The following is an 18282-nucleotide window of genomic DNA, read 5'->3' on the forward strand; positions in this document are numbered from 1 at the left end:
AGCAAAGTGTGTGAGCTGGGTTGTAGAAGGAGAGAAGTGAGGTGAGGTAGGAGGGGGCAAGGTAACTGAGAGCTTTGAAGCCAAATAGTGAGGAGTTTTTGTTTGATATGGAATTGGATGGGCAAGCATTGGAGTTTCTTGAGGAGTGGGCAATTGGGACAGAACAATACAAACAAGTTGGTAGACACAATTCCTACCTACAATGAGTTTACAGTCTATAGGGGGAGACAGGCATTTAAAAAATTACAGCTAGCTAAGAATAAAGCTTCCCACTGTCTGTAAAGTCCTGGCCAAAATGACAAAAGAAGCTTGGCAGTAATCAAGAGACAGAATAAAATCCAAATCGTGTACACTCTTAACTGAGATAATTCCATCCAAGGAGGGAATGTGTCAGTTATAATGTTGTGTTGTATTCTCCCAAGCACTTAGTACAGTACTCAGTACATAGTATGTGCTCAATAAACCCTCAGGGCTTACTTCGGGCTTCACAGCCCTTTACTTTCTTTAATCTATTTCCTGTTCAAAACTCATCATTATGCCTTTGTATAGTTTGAACTTAATACTTTTCGGTTTTATTTTGGAAACCAACAACCAAAAAGTAAATGAATAAATTCTCTACTCTCATAGTCTCTTGATAGCTTGTGGCCCCATTGATGTATTCCTGCTTAAACCAAGGACCAGACCTGTTTAAGGTGTTCTTTTATGGAATTATTTGGCCAAAGCTCATCTTTTCTCTGCAAGTTGGTTATCATAGGTTTGTGTTCCTCACCAATAATTGCTTCACATCAATCCCAAACTACAGGCTGCAGCTGAACACATCCGGCAGGAGTAATTCACAGGCTGGCTGATCAGAGATATTCATTCCACTCACGTGTGAAGCCTAGAGCTAAGAAAGAGCTGTAAAGCCTGAAGGAAAGTAATTACTTCTCAAATGCTCAAGGTGAATTTCAATTATGGCCTTGCAGATAGGCTTGAAAATATCTTTGGGAGCCCCCGAAAACTTTTACTTGCCCACAAAATCATCTCCTGGCCCACCAAAGCCTGGCTCCCTTCCAGAAAGACTGTACTTTTAATTCAAGCTCTCAGTATTATTTTGCTAAGAGGTCACAGACACCTGCCCAAAATAGGCAGACTCAGACTTCCCCAACAAGCACTATTTTCCCTGGAAACCAAACAAAAAGATAAAGGAAAAGAGATGCAGTTTGATCATAGTGTGGAAGCCTGTCATGTGATTATTTTTTAGCTCCAGTCTGATTTTCTGCCATTGCTATTCATCGCCAGTCTAAATCACTAAAGGGCTCTCAAGATCCCAGACCACTTTGGGCTATGGGTGGCTACAATCATTGCCTCATTTTTCACTTCCCATTGTGGAGACCTCCCCTGGCCCCAGTTTTCATAGGTCTCCCCTCTCCTCTATAGAGCCAGCACTTATCTAATAATAATAATAATTATAATGGCATTTATTTTGCGCTTACTATGTGCAAAACACTGTTCTAAGCACTGATCTGCTATGTGACCTTGGGCAAGTCATTTAATTTCTCTGTGCTTCACTCAGTTCCCTCATCTGTAAAATGGGGCTTAAGACTGTGAGCCCCATGTGGGACATGGACTGTGTCCAACCTTCTATCTACCCCAGTGCTTAGTACAATGCCTGGCACATAGTCAGCACTTAACAAATACCATTATTAACAAGGAGCAACCCCTAGGACAGAACAACAAGAATAGAGTGTAAACTCCTTGAGGGCAGGGAAAATGTGTTTGGTTTTCAGCCTGCTTTCTCAAGAGTTTAGCTCGGGGTCCTTTATTCAGTAGGGACCCCAAAAATATTACTGAATGATTAAAATGCCTGCCATTATCTTGTAAAGAGGTGTGAGATGGTTGCGGGCAGGGATTATCACTCTTTATTGCTGTACTGTACTTTTCCAAGCACTTAGTACAGTGATCTGCACGCATTAAGCACTTAATAAATAAGATTAATGAATGAATGAACGAATGGATGAAAATGCACTGTTGCTCAAAAGCAGAATAAAAAGCAGCCAAGGCTTTTAATAATCCATTCCATGAAGTGTGATCATTCATTTGTTGCATGCCAACAGAGAAAAACTTTCCAATTCAAGTTCTCTGCCTTAATGGAAGTGGGGTAAGGTCTTGCTGAATGTTAAGGAGGATTTGGGGAGGCAGACCACTCCTTGTGGGGAATGGGCCTGGCTGCATGGAGGTCCAGACTGAGGCAGATGGAAGAGGGTGGATTAAGGGGGATCAGAAGGGAGATATAGAAGGTTCTAGCAGCTACAAATAGGGGAATGAAAGCCCAAGAGACAATTCAGGTCCTGAATTTAAAGAACAGTGTGGCCTAGTGGAAAGAATACAGATCTGGAAGTTTGAGGACCTGGGTTCTATTCCCTGCTCCACCATGTACCTGTTGCATGATCCTGGATACGTTACTTAAATGATCTGGGCCTCGACTGACTCATCTATAAAATAAGGATTAAATACCTAAATACCTAATACTTTCTGAAAGAGAAGCAGCGTGACTTAGTGGAAAGAGCACGGGCTTAGGAGCCAGAGGACGTGGGTTCTAATCCTGCCTCCACCACTTGTCTGCTTGGGCAAGTCACTTAAATTCTCTGTGCCTCAGTTACCTCATCTCTAAAATGGGGATTAAAAGTATGAGCCCCACGTGGGACAACCTGATTACCCTGTATCTACCCCAGTGCTTGGAACAGTGCTTAGCACATAGTAATCACCTAAAAAATACCATAATTATTATTATTACCTATTCTTCCTTACTACTAGACTAGGAGTCCCATGTGGGACACAGACTATGTCCGACATGATTATCATCTATCCCAATGTTTAGTACAGTGCAAATACCATTATTATTATGATTGTTATAGAGAAACAAAATGAAAGCAGTAGCTCCTTGCCTTTTTGTTCCAGACCCCAGGAGTTATGTTGGGGAGAGGGGAAACTATTCCCAAATGTACTCTTGCATGCTCCTTGTGGGCAGGGAATGTGTCTACCAACTCAAGTATTCTCTAATCTCCCAAGCACTTAATACAGTGCTCTGAGAAGAAGTGCTCAATAAATATGATTGACGGATTAGGTGATTTAGCATCTTTTATTCTGCTTTCTCTTCTTAGTTTAGAACTAGCTCATGAAAAATCTGACACTAGATTGGAATTTAACAAGTAAAACAGTTAAGAGGGAGAAATACAGGAATCCTAGAGTATAATAGACAGTAAATTGACTGATTCAAGTAAACTCTAATCACCAGCTGAAAAGAAACACCTGGAACATCCACCTGAGGAAGTTAAAAACCTAGGGAAAATGATTGTATAACTCCTTAAAACTATAAAACATAGTGTTTAATCAATGGTATTTACTGAGTGCACAAGAGATGCAAAATATGTTTGTTCTCTCCCCTCAGTGAGTCAATAATGGCAGAGATAGACTGACCAAAATGATGTACATGTTTATAATCAGTCCTAAACCTCTAGAATCTGAAGTAATCATTCTGGGTCTGTGCACCTATAAGATTTCAGTAGATCTCAAACCCGAATCCTAATTCTGAGGAAACAAGATGAGAAAACAAAATTCTAAAAAAATGCTAAGTTCAGTTACAAAGAGACCAAGGCCCCATGGCTAAAGACGAGTGGAAAATGGAGAATGATATTGAGAGAATCTTACCCCAAAATAATAATATTTTGTTAATATGTTTTGTTTTGTTGTCTGTCTCCCCCTTCTAGACTGTGAGCCTGCTGTTGGGTAGGGGCCGTCTCTGTATGTTGCCAACTTGTACTTCCCAAGCGCTTAGTACAGAGCTCTGCACACAGTAAGTGCTCAATAAATACAATTGAATGAATGAACAATAATAATGGTATTTGTTAAGCAGTTACAAAGTACCAAACACTGGGGTAAATACACGGTAATCAGGTTGTCCCACATGGGGCTCACAGTCTTAATCCCCATTTTAAAGATGAGGTAACTGAGGCACAGAGAAGTGAAGTGACTTGCTCAAAGTCACACAGCAGTAAAGTGGCAGAACCAGGATTAGATCGCACAACCTCTGACTCCCAAGCCTGTGCTCTTTCCACTAAGTCACGCTGTTTGAAGCAGCATGGCCTAATGGAGAGAGCACAGATCTGGGAAGCAGAGGACCTGGGTTCTCATCCTGGCTCTGCCCGGTGTCTGCTCTGCGACCTTGGGCAAATCACTTAACCTCTGTGGGCTTCAGTTTCCTCAAGTGTAAAATGGGAATTCAATACCTGTTCTCCCTCCTATTTAAGCTGTGAGCCCCATGTGGGACAGGGACCGTGCCCAAACTGATTAACTTGTATCTACCCCAACACTTACAACGGTGTTTGACACATAATAAACATTTAACAAATGGCATAATAAATAAACGAATAAAAGTGACAATATTTTGGATGACCAAAGTCATTGCCTTATATTTGACTTCTCTTTGAGGGCAGAGACCTAGCCAAAATGTTCTCATTAGCATAGCTGCACAGCTCAGTGCCTGATGAGTTAAGACTCTAAAAACCAAGACAGCAGACTTGACTATTATTCATGCAAAGCTGGTTCACAAAGGATATATGAATGTCGAATCTTGGAGCATTTTACTTTCCTCTGACACATCTGAAATACCCTTTCTCATCTTAAACGCACTACATAATTTGTGAGCTTTTAAATCACCTCGGCACAATGAGTACTGATCACCAGTATTGAATTTCCTAAATGATTTCAGTTTAATTTTTGTCTCAAATCCAATTATATCAATATTTCATTTGATTATATTAATCTGACTCCAGATACTAAAGATGAATCAGATGAACAAATCCCATTATGTTTCCGCATCTAACAATGTTTCCATTGTTCTGACAGCAGAAGGCTGGGTTCTTCTTCCTCTTCTTCCTTAAATTAAATTGTAACTTTTAGAGTCCATTAACATGTTAATTTCTTCTCCCCTGGCTACAATCGGGGCCCATCTTCACAAACGCTAATTTGCGGAAAGCCACATTCTTGGAAAGAGCCTCTTGAAAACAACAGGGAAAAGTTATGTTCGTCTTAAGTCTGCTTTGAAGAAAATCAGGTAGGACAAAATTTCCCAAGAAATCACCAGGATTCTGGGAAACTACCTTTCGTTGACATAACAAGCTCAACTATTACAGCCCTAACTTGAGGAGGTGTCATTTAGGGAGTGTTTTCGATGTAACCGCTGAAAATCAGAGGTAGACCGAGATGAGAGAGTTTGTTGTGGGGAGGGAATGTGTCAACCAACTCCGTTCTGTTGTTATATTGTACTCTCCCAAGCACTTACAGCACCTGCATATATGTATATATGTTTGTACATATTTATTACTCTATTTATTTTACTTGTACATATCTATTCTATTTTATTTTGTTAGTATGTTTGGTTTTGTTCTCTGTCTCCCCCTTTTAGACTGTGAGCCCACTGTTGGGTAGGGACTGTCTCTATATGTTGCCAACTTGTACTTCCCAAGTGCTTAGTACAGTGCTGTGCACACAGTAAGCGCTCAATAAATACGATTGATTGATTGATTGCTCTGCACACAGTAAGCGTTCAATAAATGATTGATTGAGTCAGAGTGAGGGTGACCCAGGAGAGCAAAGTCCAGAGTTCAGCAGGCAGAGCTGGCTCCATGGAGATGAAGGGTTGAGGTAATAAGGTGATGTCATTCAGTCCCTTGTCCAGGTTATGGCTACTCCTCACACTGCTCCAACTGGGTCTGAACCTGCTTCAGGCCAGGGGGAAGTGGTCAGAAGCAGGGGAAACCGGATGGGAGCAGGGGGACGCAGAGCCAGATGGAGCGGGAGAAGTGGGGAAGCAGCTTGGTGGAAAGAGCACGGACTCAGGAGGCAGAGGTTGTGAGTTCTAACCCTGCTCCCCCATTGTCTGCCGTGTGACCTTGGTCAAGCCGCTTAACTTCTCTGTGCCTCAGTTACCTCATATATTTGTACAGATTTATTATTCTATTTTACTTGTCCATATTTACTACTCTATTTATTTTGTTAATGATGTACACATAGCTTTAATTGTATTTGTTCTGACGATTTTGAAGCCTGTCTACATGTTTTGTTTTGTTGTCTGTCTCCCCCTTCTAGACTGTGAGCCCGTTGTTGGGTAGGGACCGCCTCTGTATGTTGCCGACTTGTACTTCCCAAGCGCTTAGTACAGTGCTCTGCACACAGTAAGAGCTCAATAAATCATCATCATCATCATCATCAATCGTATTTATTGAGCGCTTACTGTGTGCAGAGCACTGTACTAAGCGCTTGGGAAGTACAAGTTGGCAACATCTAGAGACAGTCCCTACCCAACAGTGGGCTCACAGTCTAAAAGGGGGAGACAGACAACAAAACCAAACATACTAACAAAATAAAATAAATAGAATAGATATGTTTGATTGATTGATTAAAATGGTGATTAAGACTGTGGGACAACCTGATTACCTTGCATCCAACCCAGCACATAGAACAGTGCTTGGTACATGGAAAGTTCTTAAAAAAATACCATTATTATTGTTATGACTATTATTGTTATTGTAATTTAGTGAGGGGTTAAAGTCTTCCAGTATTCCTGGTATACGTCCACTATAAATCCCACAAATGCCTTGGGGCATGCTTCAGCGTGGATGAAGAAAATCCAAATATTTAAAGCGAGCAAGTGGGTGGAGATTCAGCAGAAGCAGCATGGCCTAATGGATCGAGCACGGGTTTGGGAGTCAGAAGGACCTGGCTTCTAATCCCAGCTCCGCCAATTGTCTGCTGTGGGACCTTGGGCTTTTCTGGACCTCGGGCTTTTCCGGACCTCAGCTACTGCATCTGTAAAATGGGGTTTAAGGCTATGAGTCCAATGTGGGACAGGACTGCATCCAACCTGATAAACTTGCATCTACCCCAGCGCTCAGTAAAGAACCTGGCACATTGTGCTTAACAGATGCCATAAAAAAAAAAAAGATGACACCCTAAGGACAGGGGAGTTCCCACACCCCATCTGCCTTCCCAAGCGCTTGTACTTCCCAAGCGCTTAGTACAGTACTCTGCACATAGTAAGCGCTCAATAAATACGATTGATGATGATGATCTGCCTCCATGGACTGCTCCAGCTCAGATTTGGGAGACTGGCCACTTAGCTTGTCTCCCCTAGTTCTATGCTGTGGGCAACTCCATGGAACATTCCGGATTGGAGCTATTGTCATTATTGCTCCTGAGCCTTGAGCGGGGGTCATTTAATAATAATAATAATGATGGCATTTATTAAGCGCTTACTATGTGCAAAGCACTAATCACTATGGGTCAGACACGACTCGACGGCATAAGACAACAACAAGTTCCCTCCGCCTCCATCCACGGCCCAGAAGTACACTGGGTATCATGAGGATCTGGGATGGGTGATACACAGACTCTGAGAAAGAGGGTGGTGGCCTGGGATGGCATTAAAGCAACATTCTTGGCTTGGAGGGGGACTCACAAGACTTCCACAAAGTGGGGTACATGACATCATTAGGTTGAACTAGGTTGCCTAACCTAACGCTAGTGATGCCACACGCATCTGTGCGTCTGGTATTTGCGAGGCCAACGGTGACCCCACAGCTTCACCCCCAAATCAGAAATGCCCCAGAACCAGGAGTCTGAAGGAGAAGCCACTGTTTCTGAGCTGCAGTCAGAAGCTATAAGCCATGGCTCACATGCCCGCTTGCCCTCACCCAGGAAGGCAACAAAGTCTGACGCAGATGACTGATCTAGAGCATAAAGGGAAGATGGAAGTATCTTTCCAATTCCCACTGAGTACAGAGGAAGCCACGAGAGAGGTTGTTTTTTTTCAAGAGAAGGGAAGAGAGGAAAATGGAGAAAGAGCAGGAAAGCAAAAGGAGGGACAACAGATGGGAAGAAAGGAAAAAGGAAGAGGATTAAAATATTTACAATCCTCTAGATTGCAAGGTCCTCGAGGCAGGATATTCTGTTGTACTCTCACATCCACCTATTGCAGTGTCTTCAAAGAAAAATCTGAGTTTATAATACAAATGCATGGGTTGGTAACTATGAGGGTGTGTTTGAAAGTCAGACCAGGGCTCAAATCTCACCCTCAGATTGTCAGGTACTGATGGATCAGTGCCACAAGAACAAATTAGCTTAAAAATTATTTACAAACACTCTCCTCCTCAACAAAGCAGTGACTTTGATTAAGCATTTAGTTTGAGGAATGGCTCAAAGTCTGCAGCTATTTCTTTGATGTCAAGAGAACAAGGCACAGAGATAGAAAAACAACCCCCCAAACAAATCCCAGCACTAAAAATTTATCGAATCATTTCCTGTGGGGTAGTGTGGCCAAGAGGATAGAAAACCAAGTCTCTTCCTCTGACTTGCTCTAAGATCGCGAATGGGCAAGTTCCTGAACCTCTCCGTGCCTCACTTTTCTCATCTGTAAAATAGGAGCAATAAAACTTATCTTTCCCCACTTCTCAGGGATGTTGTAAAAATAAAATTGCCTTGAAAACAGTTTGGAAAAATAAATGTGGTACGCAAATTTAAGGTAATATTAGTTGAATCGAAAAATCAATTACTGTGTGCTGACTGTGTGCAGAGCGCTGCTCTAAATGTTGAATGAAAACAAGTGGCTTAGAATCTAGGAAGGAGGCAGTCCCGACTATCAGGGGTACAGAATTCCCAGGAGATGGAGAGTTGAGGGTAGTGGGGAAGGAGGAAGGCAAGCTAAGCCCCCTACCCTACCATTGCCCTAGAGTTAAGCAGAAAAAAGTGAACCTGGGTGGGGAATGACCAGAGAGTCCAGCCTGGTGGATTTGGGTCAGGACAAAAACCCTGTACAACTAGGAAGAGGGGGAAGGATAATAATAATAATAATAATAATAATAATAATAATAATAATAATAATAATAATAATAATAATAATAAATAATCATCCTTATTATCAATACAATTAATTCTTTATATTTATTAATTATAACTATTATTAATATTAATATCTTATCATATTAATATTGATGTTATTACTATTGATCCTTATTATTAATACGGATGGCACTACCATCTTTCCCGTCTCACAAGCCCACAACCTTGGTGTCATCCTCGACTCCACTCTCTCGTTCACCTCTCACATCCAATCCATCACCAAATCCTGCCGGTCTCACCTCCGCAACATCGCCAAGATCCGCCCTTTCCTCTCCACCCAAACTGTTACTCTACTCGTTCAATCTCTCATCCTATCCCGACTGGATTACTGCATCAGCCTCCTCTCTGATCTCCCATCCTCCTGTCTCTCCCTACTTCAATCCATACTTCACGCTGCTGCCCAGGTCGTCTTTGTGCAGAAACGCTCTGGGCATGTTATTCCCCTCCTCAAAAGGGCTACCAATCAACCTACGCATCAGGCAAAAACTCCTCACCCTGGGCTTCAAGGCTGTCCATCACCTCGCCCCCTCCTACCTCACTTCCCTTCTCTCCTTCTACAGCCCACCCCGCATCCTCCACTCCTCTGCCGCTAATCTCCTCACTGTGCCTCGTTCCCGCCGTCGACCCCCGGCCCACGTCATCCCCCTGACCTGGAATGCCCTCCCTCTGCACATCCGCCTAGCTAGCTCTCTTCCTCTCTTCAAAGCCCTACTGAGAGCTCATCTCCCCCAGGAGGCCTTCCCAGACTGAGCCCCCTCCTTCCTCTCCCCCTACTTCCCCTTCCCACAGCATCTGTATATATTTATATATATTTCTGTACATATTTATTACTCTATTTACTGATGTATTTCATTTGTACATATTTATTCTATTTATTTTATTTGGTTTATATGTTTTGCTTTGTTGTCTGTCTCCCCCTTCTAGACTGTGAGCCTGCTGTTGGGTAGGGACCGTCTCTATATGTTGCCAACTTGTACTTCCCAAGCACTTAGTACAGTGCTCTGCACACAGTAAGCGCTCAATAAATACAATTGAATGAAAGAATAATTATAGTATGTGTTAAGCACTTACTGTGTGCCAAGCACTGTTCTAAGCACTGGAGTATATACAAGGTAATCAAGTTGTCCCACATGGGGCTCACCGTTTTAATCCCCATTTTACAGATGAGGTAACTGAGGCCCAGAGAAGTTAAGTGGCTTGCCCAAGGTCACACAGCAGACAAGTGGCGAAGCCAGGATTAGAACCAACATCCTCTGACTCCCAAACCCATGCTCTTGCCACTGAGGCAATGACAAAACTAAAGGATCTATTTCCAAGACTGTCTTAATTTGATGTCCTAAACAAAGAGCTTGTGCAATCTGTCTTTTTCTACTATAAACTGAACTTGGACATCATTTCAGCTGGAAACTTGTTTAACCTACAACTTTTAAAGGAGCTATGCACCATCCATCTACTGTTCATGTGTACATATCTGTAATTCATTTATGTATTTATTTATTTATCTTTTTATTTATTTATATTAATGTCTGTCTCCCGCTGTAGACCATGAGCTCATTGTGGGCAGGAATGTGTCTGTTTGTTGTTATACTGTACTCTCCCAAGCATTGAGTACAGTGTTCTGCACGCAGTAACTGCTCAATAAATATGAATGAATCATGGTATTAAGCACTTACAGGCACCGAGTCCTGCGCTAAGAGTTACAGAGCCATATTTGGAGAAGACATTTCATTCACTGTTTATTAGCCCATCGATAATCAATTCATCAATCATACTGATTGAGCGCTTACTGGGTACAGAGCACTGTACTAAGCACTTGGGAGAGTATAACAGAGTTCATAGACACATTTCCAGCCACAATGATCTTAGTCTAGAGGAAGAGCTACAAACTCTCCCTATAATTACATACCTTCTCTCCCCTTTAATGTTTTTTCTTACACTTTTTCCCTTCTTTCCCCTTCTACTCCTCCCCCATCAGTTATTACCTTTTGCACACAGTAGGTGCTAATCAGCTTGGTATTTTTTTTATGATAAGCATTTTTGTCTACTGTCGGAAAACACGTCTCCCGCAACGCGTGAAGGGTCTGTAGGCTCTTGATGAAGACCAAAAGGGCCCCAGAGTGCCTTAAAAATGGAATTATTTCAGTTATGGATCCTGAAGAATTCGCCCTCACTAAGAGGAATAGAGAACACACACACTAGTAGAAAACCCATAATAAGGTCATCTTCATAGGCAAAGCATACATAGAACTGGGAAAATGACCCAGAGGATTCAAGTAAAACTCCCATTCTTTATTAGCTGCCTAGGTAAGAGTGAGATTTTTGTGAGTTTTGTATGCTATTAAAATGAAAACTTCATTCCCAAGGATTCAATTCATTCCTAAGGACCAGGAACGACGCTTACCTCAAATTTCTGCCTGAGCTCTTCATTCCCTTCTTCTCCTTCTGGGGGAACCGGAACATTAAAATACTCCCCCTCCTCCTGGCTCAGCAATTTAAACCTAGAGGAAGACAGGAAAAATGTGGCAATTAGGAGGTTCTCCAATCCGTTGACAAGTTTTGCTGTTCAAGAAGCTAAGGGAATAGAAGCCGGGCACAGGCAGGATAAGCAGGGATAAAAGGGAAGATTGGTATTGTACTTTCCTCCCCTAAGGGCTTAGTACAGTGCTCTACATAAGGGTGGGTGCTCAGTAGATCTGACTGATTGATCACAAAGATGGCTACCCAGGAAACAAAAGGAGACCAACAAATAGAATGTCTCCAGGTGGAAGGGAGAAATTATAACAATAATAATGTCAATAATGGTAATAATAATAATGGTATTTGTTAATCACTTAGTATGTGTAAATGTTGGGTAGATGCAAGATAACAGTCCAAGTAGGAGGGAAAACAGGCAGCGATTCCCCACTTTGCACATGAAGTAACAAGCACAGAGGAGTTAAGTGACTTGCCCAAGGTCACACAGCAGACAACTCTCAGACCTGGAATTAGAACCCGGGTCCTGTGACTTGCAGGCCAGTGTTCTTTCCAGTAGGATATACTGCTATGGAGCATATATTCTAGACCTCCAAACCAGGAGAAGACGGATGAGGTCTTCTTTGGCTTAGATATCTAAGCAGAAAGCTAATTCAACAGAGAAGCAGTGTGGCCTAGTGGAAAGAGCAAGGGCCTGGGATTCAGAGGACCCATCAGTCAATCAGCCAATCATATTTATTGTGCATTTACTGTGTGCACAACACTGTACTAAGAGCTTGGGAGAGTACAATATAACAATAAGCAGACACATTCCCTGCCCACAAAGAGCTTACAGTCTAGAGGGGGAGACAGACATTAATGTAAATAAATAAATGACCTATATGGAAATAAGTGCTGTAGCGCTGGGAACGGAAGGGGAAGTGGTGGCAGCCACGGGATGTGGCAGAGCCTGGGGCCAAAAGGAGAAACATCAGAAGTAAAAGTACTCGACGTGTATCTGTATCAGACAGACGGGCACTAAATTGGACCGCCCAGATTGAAACCAGATGAATGCCCCCTCTGCTATGCATCTTTGGGACCCGAGTGATTTAAGTCCAGGGGAGAGAACACAATGGACCTCTCAAGTTCTTCCCACTCGGAGGATTCTATGATCTTTTTGAAGAGTTCTTCAAATAAATCTCTGAAACCAGGCTTCATGCTGGCAACTCTGGGGCAGAGTACAAACGAGATGCTAAATTTTCTGGCCTATTTTTATTCAGGCTTATAATTTATGTACATCTTTTGTCCTGGTGTATATCAGTAGCAAACAACCCACTTTTGGGGTAACTTTGTCCATTTCCCTAGAGGGGTCATTTAAGAGATAAAGTATCCTCCTACTAAAACGGAAGGCCACTAGGAGGTTGAGTGCAAATGGGATTTCCATTTGTTCCTTGCCACCAGTGGTACACAAGGATCAAAGGAGAAGAGTAGAAGATCGAGTCTTTCATTCAGTCGTATTTATTGAGCACTTACTGTGTGCAGAGCACTGTACTAAGCTCTTGGGAAGTACAAGTTGGCAACATATAGTGATGGTCCCTACCCAACAGTGGGCTCACAGTCTAGAAGTCTTGTGACGCTAAGCTCTCTCTGGGCAGAGACAATGGATGTCTTTTGCTTCTGCTGCATTAATTAATCAATCAGTGGCATTCACTGGAGGCTTACTAGGTGCAGAGCACTGCATTAAGCATTTGGGTGAGGTCAGTAATAATAATAATAATAATAATAATAATAATAATTATGATACTTGCTAAGCACCTACTACATGTCAAGCACTGTTCTAAGTGCTGGGGTAGATATAAGTTAATCAGGTTGGACACAGTCCCTGATTCGCACTGGGCTCACATTCTTAATCCCCCTTTTTTACATATGAGGTAGCTGAGGCACAGAGAAGTGAAGTGACTTGCCCCAGGTCACACAGCAGATAAGTGGTGGAGTCGGAATTAGAACCCATGACCTTCTGACTCCCAGGACCATGCTCTATCCCCTATACCACGCTGCTGTACAGAAGATAGACATGATTCTTTTCCTCAAAGAGCTTACAATCCAGCAATATTGTCCCAACTATTTAGTACAGTGCTCAAAGTAAATATACAATAGATTCCATTAATTGATTGTGACGTAATGGAATGCAGGAAATGTTGATCCGACATAATGGAATGCAGGAAATGTTGATCCTGTTGGTTTAGCGTATCTCAATAATAATGATGATAATAATAGTGGTATTTATTAAGTGCTTACTGTATGTCAAGTGCTATTCTAAGCACTGGGGAAGGTACAAGACTGTTTGGTCAGAAACAGTCCCCGTCCCATATGAGGCTCACAGCCTAAGTAGGAAGGAGAACAGGTACTGCATCCTCAAAGAGAAGCAGCGTGGCTCCACTGGAAAGAGCCTGGGCTTTAGAGTCAGAGGTCATTGGTTCGAATCCCGGCTCTACCACTTGTCAGCTGTGTGACCTTGGGCAAGCTACTTAACTGCTCTGTGCCTCAGTTACCTCATCTGTAAAATGGGGATTAAGACTGTGAGCCCCATGTGGGACAACCTCATCACCTTGCATTCCCCAGCGCTTAGAACAGTGCTTCACACATAGTAAGTGCTTAACAAATACCATCATTATGATTATTATTATTTTACAGATGAGGTAACTGAGGACTAGTGAAGTGACTTGCCCAAGGTCATACAGAAGGCACGTGGAGGAGTCAGGATTAAAACTCAGGTCCTCTGACTCCCAGTCTCATGCTTTTTCTACTAGACCATACTACTCCTCAAGAATGGTCTCATCTTCCCATTTCACATGCATTCAGTCATTCAATTCACTCATTCCAATATTCCGAGTACCTCTAGGTTGCAGAGCACTGTGCTGGGCACTTGCGGGGAGCACAATGAAAGGAAAGGACACAGTCCTGGCACTCTAGGAGCTCACATGCTAATAGAGGAGTTAACTAAAAATTCCTGCCCCATCTTCTGCAACCATCCCCACTAGGTGTGGGAGAGAAAATGGATTTCTTTCTTCTAGTGGACAAAGCACAAGCCTGGGAATCAGAAGGACCTGGCCGAATCCCGGCTCTGCCACCACTTGTTTGCTCTGTGACTTTGGGCAAATCACTTAACTTCTCCTTGCCCGAGTTACCTCATCTGTCAAAAATTGGGATTAAGACTATGAGTTCCATGTGGAACAGGTACTGTGTCCAACCCAGTTTACTTGTATCCACCCCACCGCTTAGTACAGTGCTTGGCTCATAGTGTTTAACAAATGCCATTACCATTATTATTAATAATAATAACTATAATAATGGCATTTATTAAGCACTTACTGTGTGCAAAGCACTGTTCTAATCGCTGGGGAGGTTATAAAGTGATCCGGTTGTCCCACGGGGGGCTCACAGTCTTAATCCCCGTTTTACAAATGAGGGAACTGAGGCCCAGAGAAATGAAATGACTTGCCCGAAGTCACACAGCTGACAACTGGCAGAGCCCGGATTTGAACCCATGACCTCTGACTCCAAAGCCCGCACTTTTTCCACTGAGCCATGCTGCTTCTCATTATTATTATCATTAATGTTATTATTCTACTCCCTGCTACCTCATCCTAGACAGTTTATACCACAGAGTGATATGAGGGAATGACAGAATTAAGAAGCAAAGTAATGAAAATTAGAACTGTACATAGTATCTTCTTTCATGAACATCCTCATCAAAGCACATTTAAAAACCTAGGGGTCCAGGGTGCTTAGCTCGGCACTAAAAATGATAATAATTGTTGTATTTCTTACACACCAGTATCAAGCACTAGGGTAGATACAAGATAAATGAGATATTATAAATTATTTATTTATATTAATATCTGTCTCCCCATCTAGACCGTAAGCTTGTTGTGGGCAGGGACTGTGTCTAACATGTCTGTTATATTGTAGTCCCCCAAGCACTTAATACAGCCCGCTGCACACAGTAAGCACTCAATAAATACCATTGATGATGATAATGATGATGATGAGGTCAGACACATGTCTCTCGCAGTCTAAGACGGAGGGAGAACAGACATTTAATTCCCATTTTAGAGAGGAAGAAACTGAGGCACAGAAAAGCTAAGTGACTTGCTCAAGGTCACACAGCAGACAAATGGCAGAGTTGAGATTAGAACCCAGGTCTCCAGGCCCCCAGGCCCAAGTTCTATCCACAAACAGGTCTTCTGGACTGAAGAACAGGAGTCCTACCAGGTTGTAGCGGGTGGGTCTAAGAAGAAAAACTTTAAACAGGGATATTCACAAAATCCTGAAAATACCATTCAGATCTGAACCATTTTATTCCACCTCAGGCTAAACGTCAGATCAATCAATTAATTCTTCTCCCTGACAGTACAAGAGCAGGCTTTGTCAGCTGGATCTTATCTGGAGACAGTTTCACATCAACACTGAGTGAACAAACCACTATTTGCATAACACAGGGATGGACCCTTCCTTTGAGCCAATTTTCCCCATTAACTGCAGATGTTTAGATGTGAAAAATGCACCAAAGCATTTCCCTGAGCTTTCTTCCAGATAAATGCTGTGACGAGAAAAATCACTTAGATCTCGTCTTAAAGTTCCTAAGAACAGAACAAGAAGCAATTTGTCATATACTATGCACTCTCGAAACAATCTGTCCGACCCAGTAGACAGGGCCTCTGAATCCAGCGACGTGGTCAAGCCAAGACATGCTCTGGATCACGAAGGGAAGGGACAAACATGAGATGGTCCAGCTTCTCCCAGGGAGCCCAGAGGGATTCACCACTATAAATTACTTATTTATTCACATTAACGCCTGTCTCCCCCTCTCCAACTATAAGCTTATTACGGGCAGGGAACGTGGATATGGGGAGAATATGTTGTAGGCAAGCATAGCGGAAAGGAATCTAGGGCTCATTTTTTCATGACTGAAGCTAATGGCAGTTGATCTCAGTGCTAAATCAATCAATCAATCAATCAATCATATTTATTGAGCGCTTACTGTGTGCACAGTACTGTACTAAGCGCTTGGTAAGTACAAGTTGGCAACATATAGAGACAGTCCCTACCCAACAGTGGGCTCACAGTCTAAAGGGGAGGAAAGGCCAGTGAGTCTTTTTTGGTATCCATCCCCTGTGGACCTGCTGCACAGAAGTCATTACTGGGCATTAGTAAATAGCTGATGTAGCCAGAATTTGATTACCCCTACTTAAAAGCATTCCAGAAGGATGGATTATTATTATTATGGTATTTGCTAAGCGCTTACTATGTGTCAAGCACTGTTCTAAGTGCTGGGGTAGATACAAGGTAATCAGTTTGTCCCACGTGTCTTAATTCCCATTTTCCAGATTAGGTAACTGAGGCACGGAGAAGCTAAGTGACTTGCACAAGGTCACACAGCGGACAAGTGGAGGAGCCAGGATTAGAACTCATGTCCTCTGACTCCCAAGCCTGTGCTTTTACCACTAAGCTACCAATTTCCCAGGCATGTGGCATTGAATAAAGGCACTTAGAACAGCCTGGGAAGCAGCGTGGAGAAGCAGCGTGGCTCAGTGGAAAGAGCCCGGGCTTGGCAGTCAGGGGTCGTGGGTTCTAATCCTGGCTCCGCCTCTTGTCTGCTGTGTGACTTTGGGCAAGTCACTTCACTTCTCTGGGCCTCAGTTACCTCATCTGGAAAATGGGGATTGACTGTGAGCCCCACATGGGACAACCTGATCACCTTGTATCCCCACCCCAGTGCTTAGAACAGTGCTTTGCACATAGTAAGCGCTTAATAAATGCCATTATTATTATTATTATTATTATTATAAAGGACTTCCAAGGAACATTTAGACTGTGAGCCCACTGTTGGGTAGGGACTGTCTCTATTTGTTGCCAACTTGTACTTCCCAAGCACTTAGTACAGTGCTCTGCACACAGTAAGCGCTCAATAAATACGATTGATGATTGATGATGATGATGATGATGAACATTTATCAGCACTCAACATCTACTGGTGAATATGGATCTAAACATCAGCTTGGCCCAGTGGAAAGAGCATGGGCCTGGGAGCAAGGGAGCTGGGTTCTAATCCTGGCTCCGCCATTTGTCTGCTGTACAACCTTCGGCTTCAGTTACCTCATCTGTACAAAAGGAATTAAGCATGTGAGCCCTATATGAAAGGTGAACTGTGTCCAACCTGACTAGCTTGTGTCTAACCCAGTGCTTAATACAGTGCCTGCCACATAGTAATCATTTAACATATGATGATGATGATGATGGCATTTTTTAAGTGCTTACTATGTGCAAAGCACTGTTCTAAGCGCTGGGGAGATGACCATTAAAAAACAGACAACACATGATTTAGTCGTTGCTCAAAAATGTGTAAGCTCCTGTGGGCAGGATCATATATACTAAACTCATTTGCTTGTATCTCCCCCAGTGCATAGTACAGTGCATGGCACATAGGAAGCGCTTAACAAATACCACAATTATTATTACTACTAACACAACTGTACTCTCTTAGATGCTCAGTGAAGTGTTCTGCACACAGTAAAATCTCAGTAAATTCCACTGATTGACTGCCTCCCTTCCACCCCCTATAAATGATCACAACTTCCCTATTCCTATTATTTAAGCAAATTATTTTTCATCAATTCTTCAGACAGATGATAATTCAGGCTTTCTGTTGAACTCTCTGCCTCTAGAAAATGATAAGTAGCATGCCCTGGGGGAAAGAGCACTGCCCTGGGAGTCAGAAGGATCTTTGTTCTAATCCTGGCTCTGCTGCTTTCTCATTCGTTCATTCAATCGTATTAAGTGCTTACTGCGTGCAGAGCACTGTACTAAGCACTTGGGAAAGTACAGTCTCTA

At 42.7% G+C, this 18282-nt stretch overlaps 1 protein-coding gene across 2 annotated transcripts in view; it reads right to left on the reverse strand.

Annotated features, from left to right (window-relative positions):
* PRKCB (protein kinase C beta) overlaps positions 1-18282 on the reverse strand; it is a 494385-nt gene that overhangs the window by 147996 nt on the left and 328107 nt on the right. For both annotated transcript variants that reach the window (XM_038762327.1, XM_038762326.1), the window contains exon 8: positions 11339-11435. In XM_038762327.1, the coding sequence (XP_038618255.1) occupies positions 11339-11435 (97 nt within the window). The remainder of the gene's footprint in view (positions 1-11338; positions 11436-18282) is intronic.

This window comes from Tachyglossus aculeatus, chromosome 21 (assembly GCF_015852505.1).
Source record: "Tachyglossus aculeatus isolate mTacAcu1 chromosome 21, mTacAcu1.pri, whole genome shotgun sequence".
Taxonomy (NCBI): domain Eukaryota; kingdom Metazoa; phylum Chordata; class Mammalia; order Monotremata; family Tachyglossidae; genus Tachyglossus; species Tachyglossus aculeatus.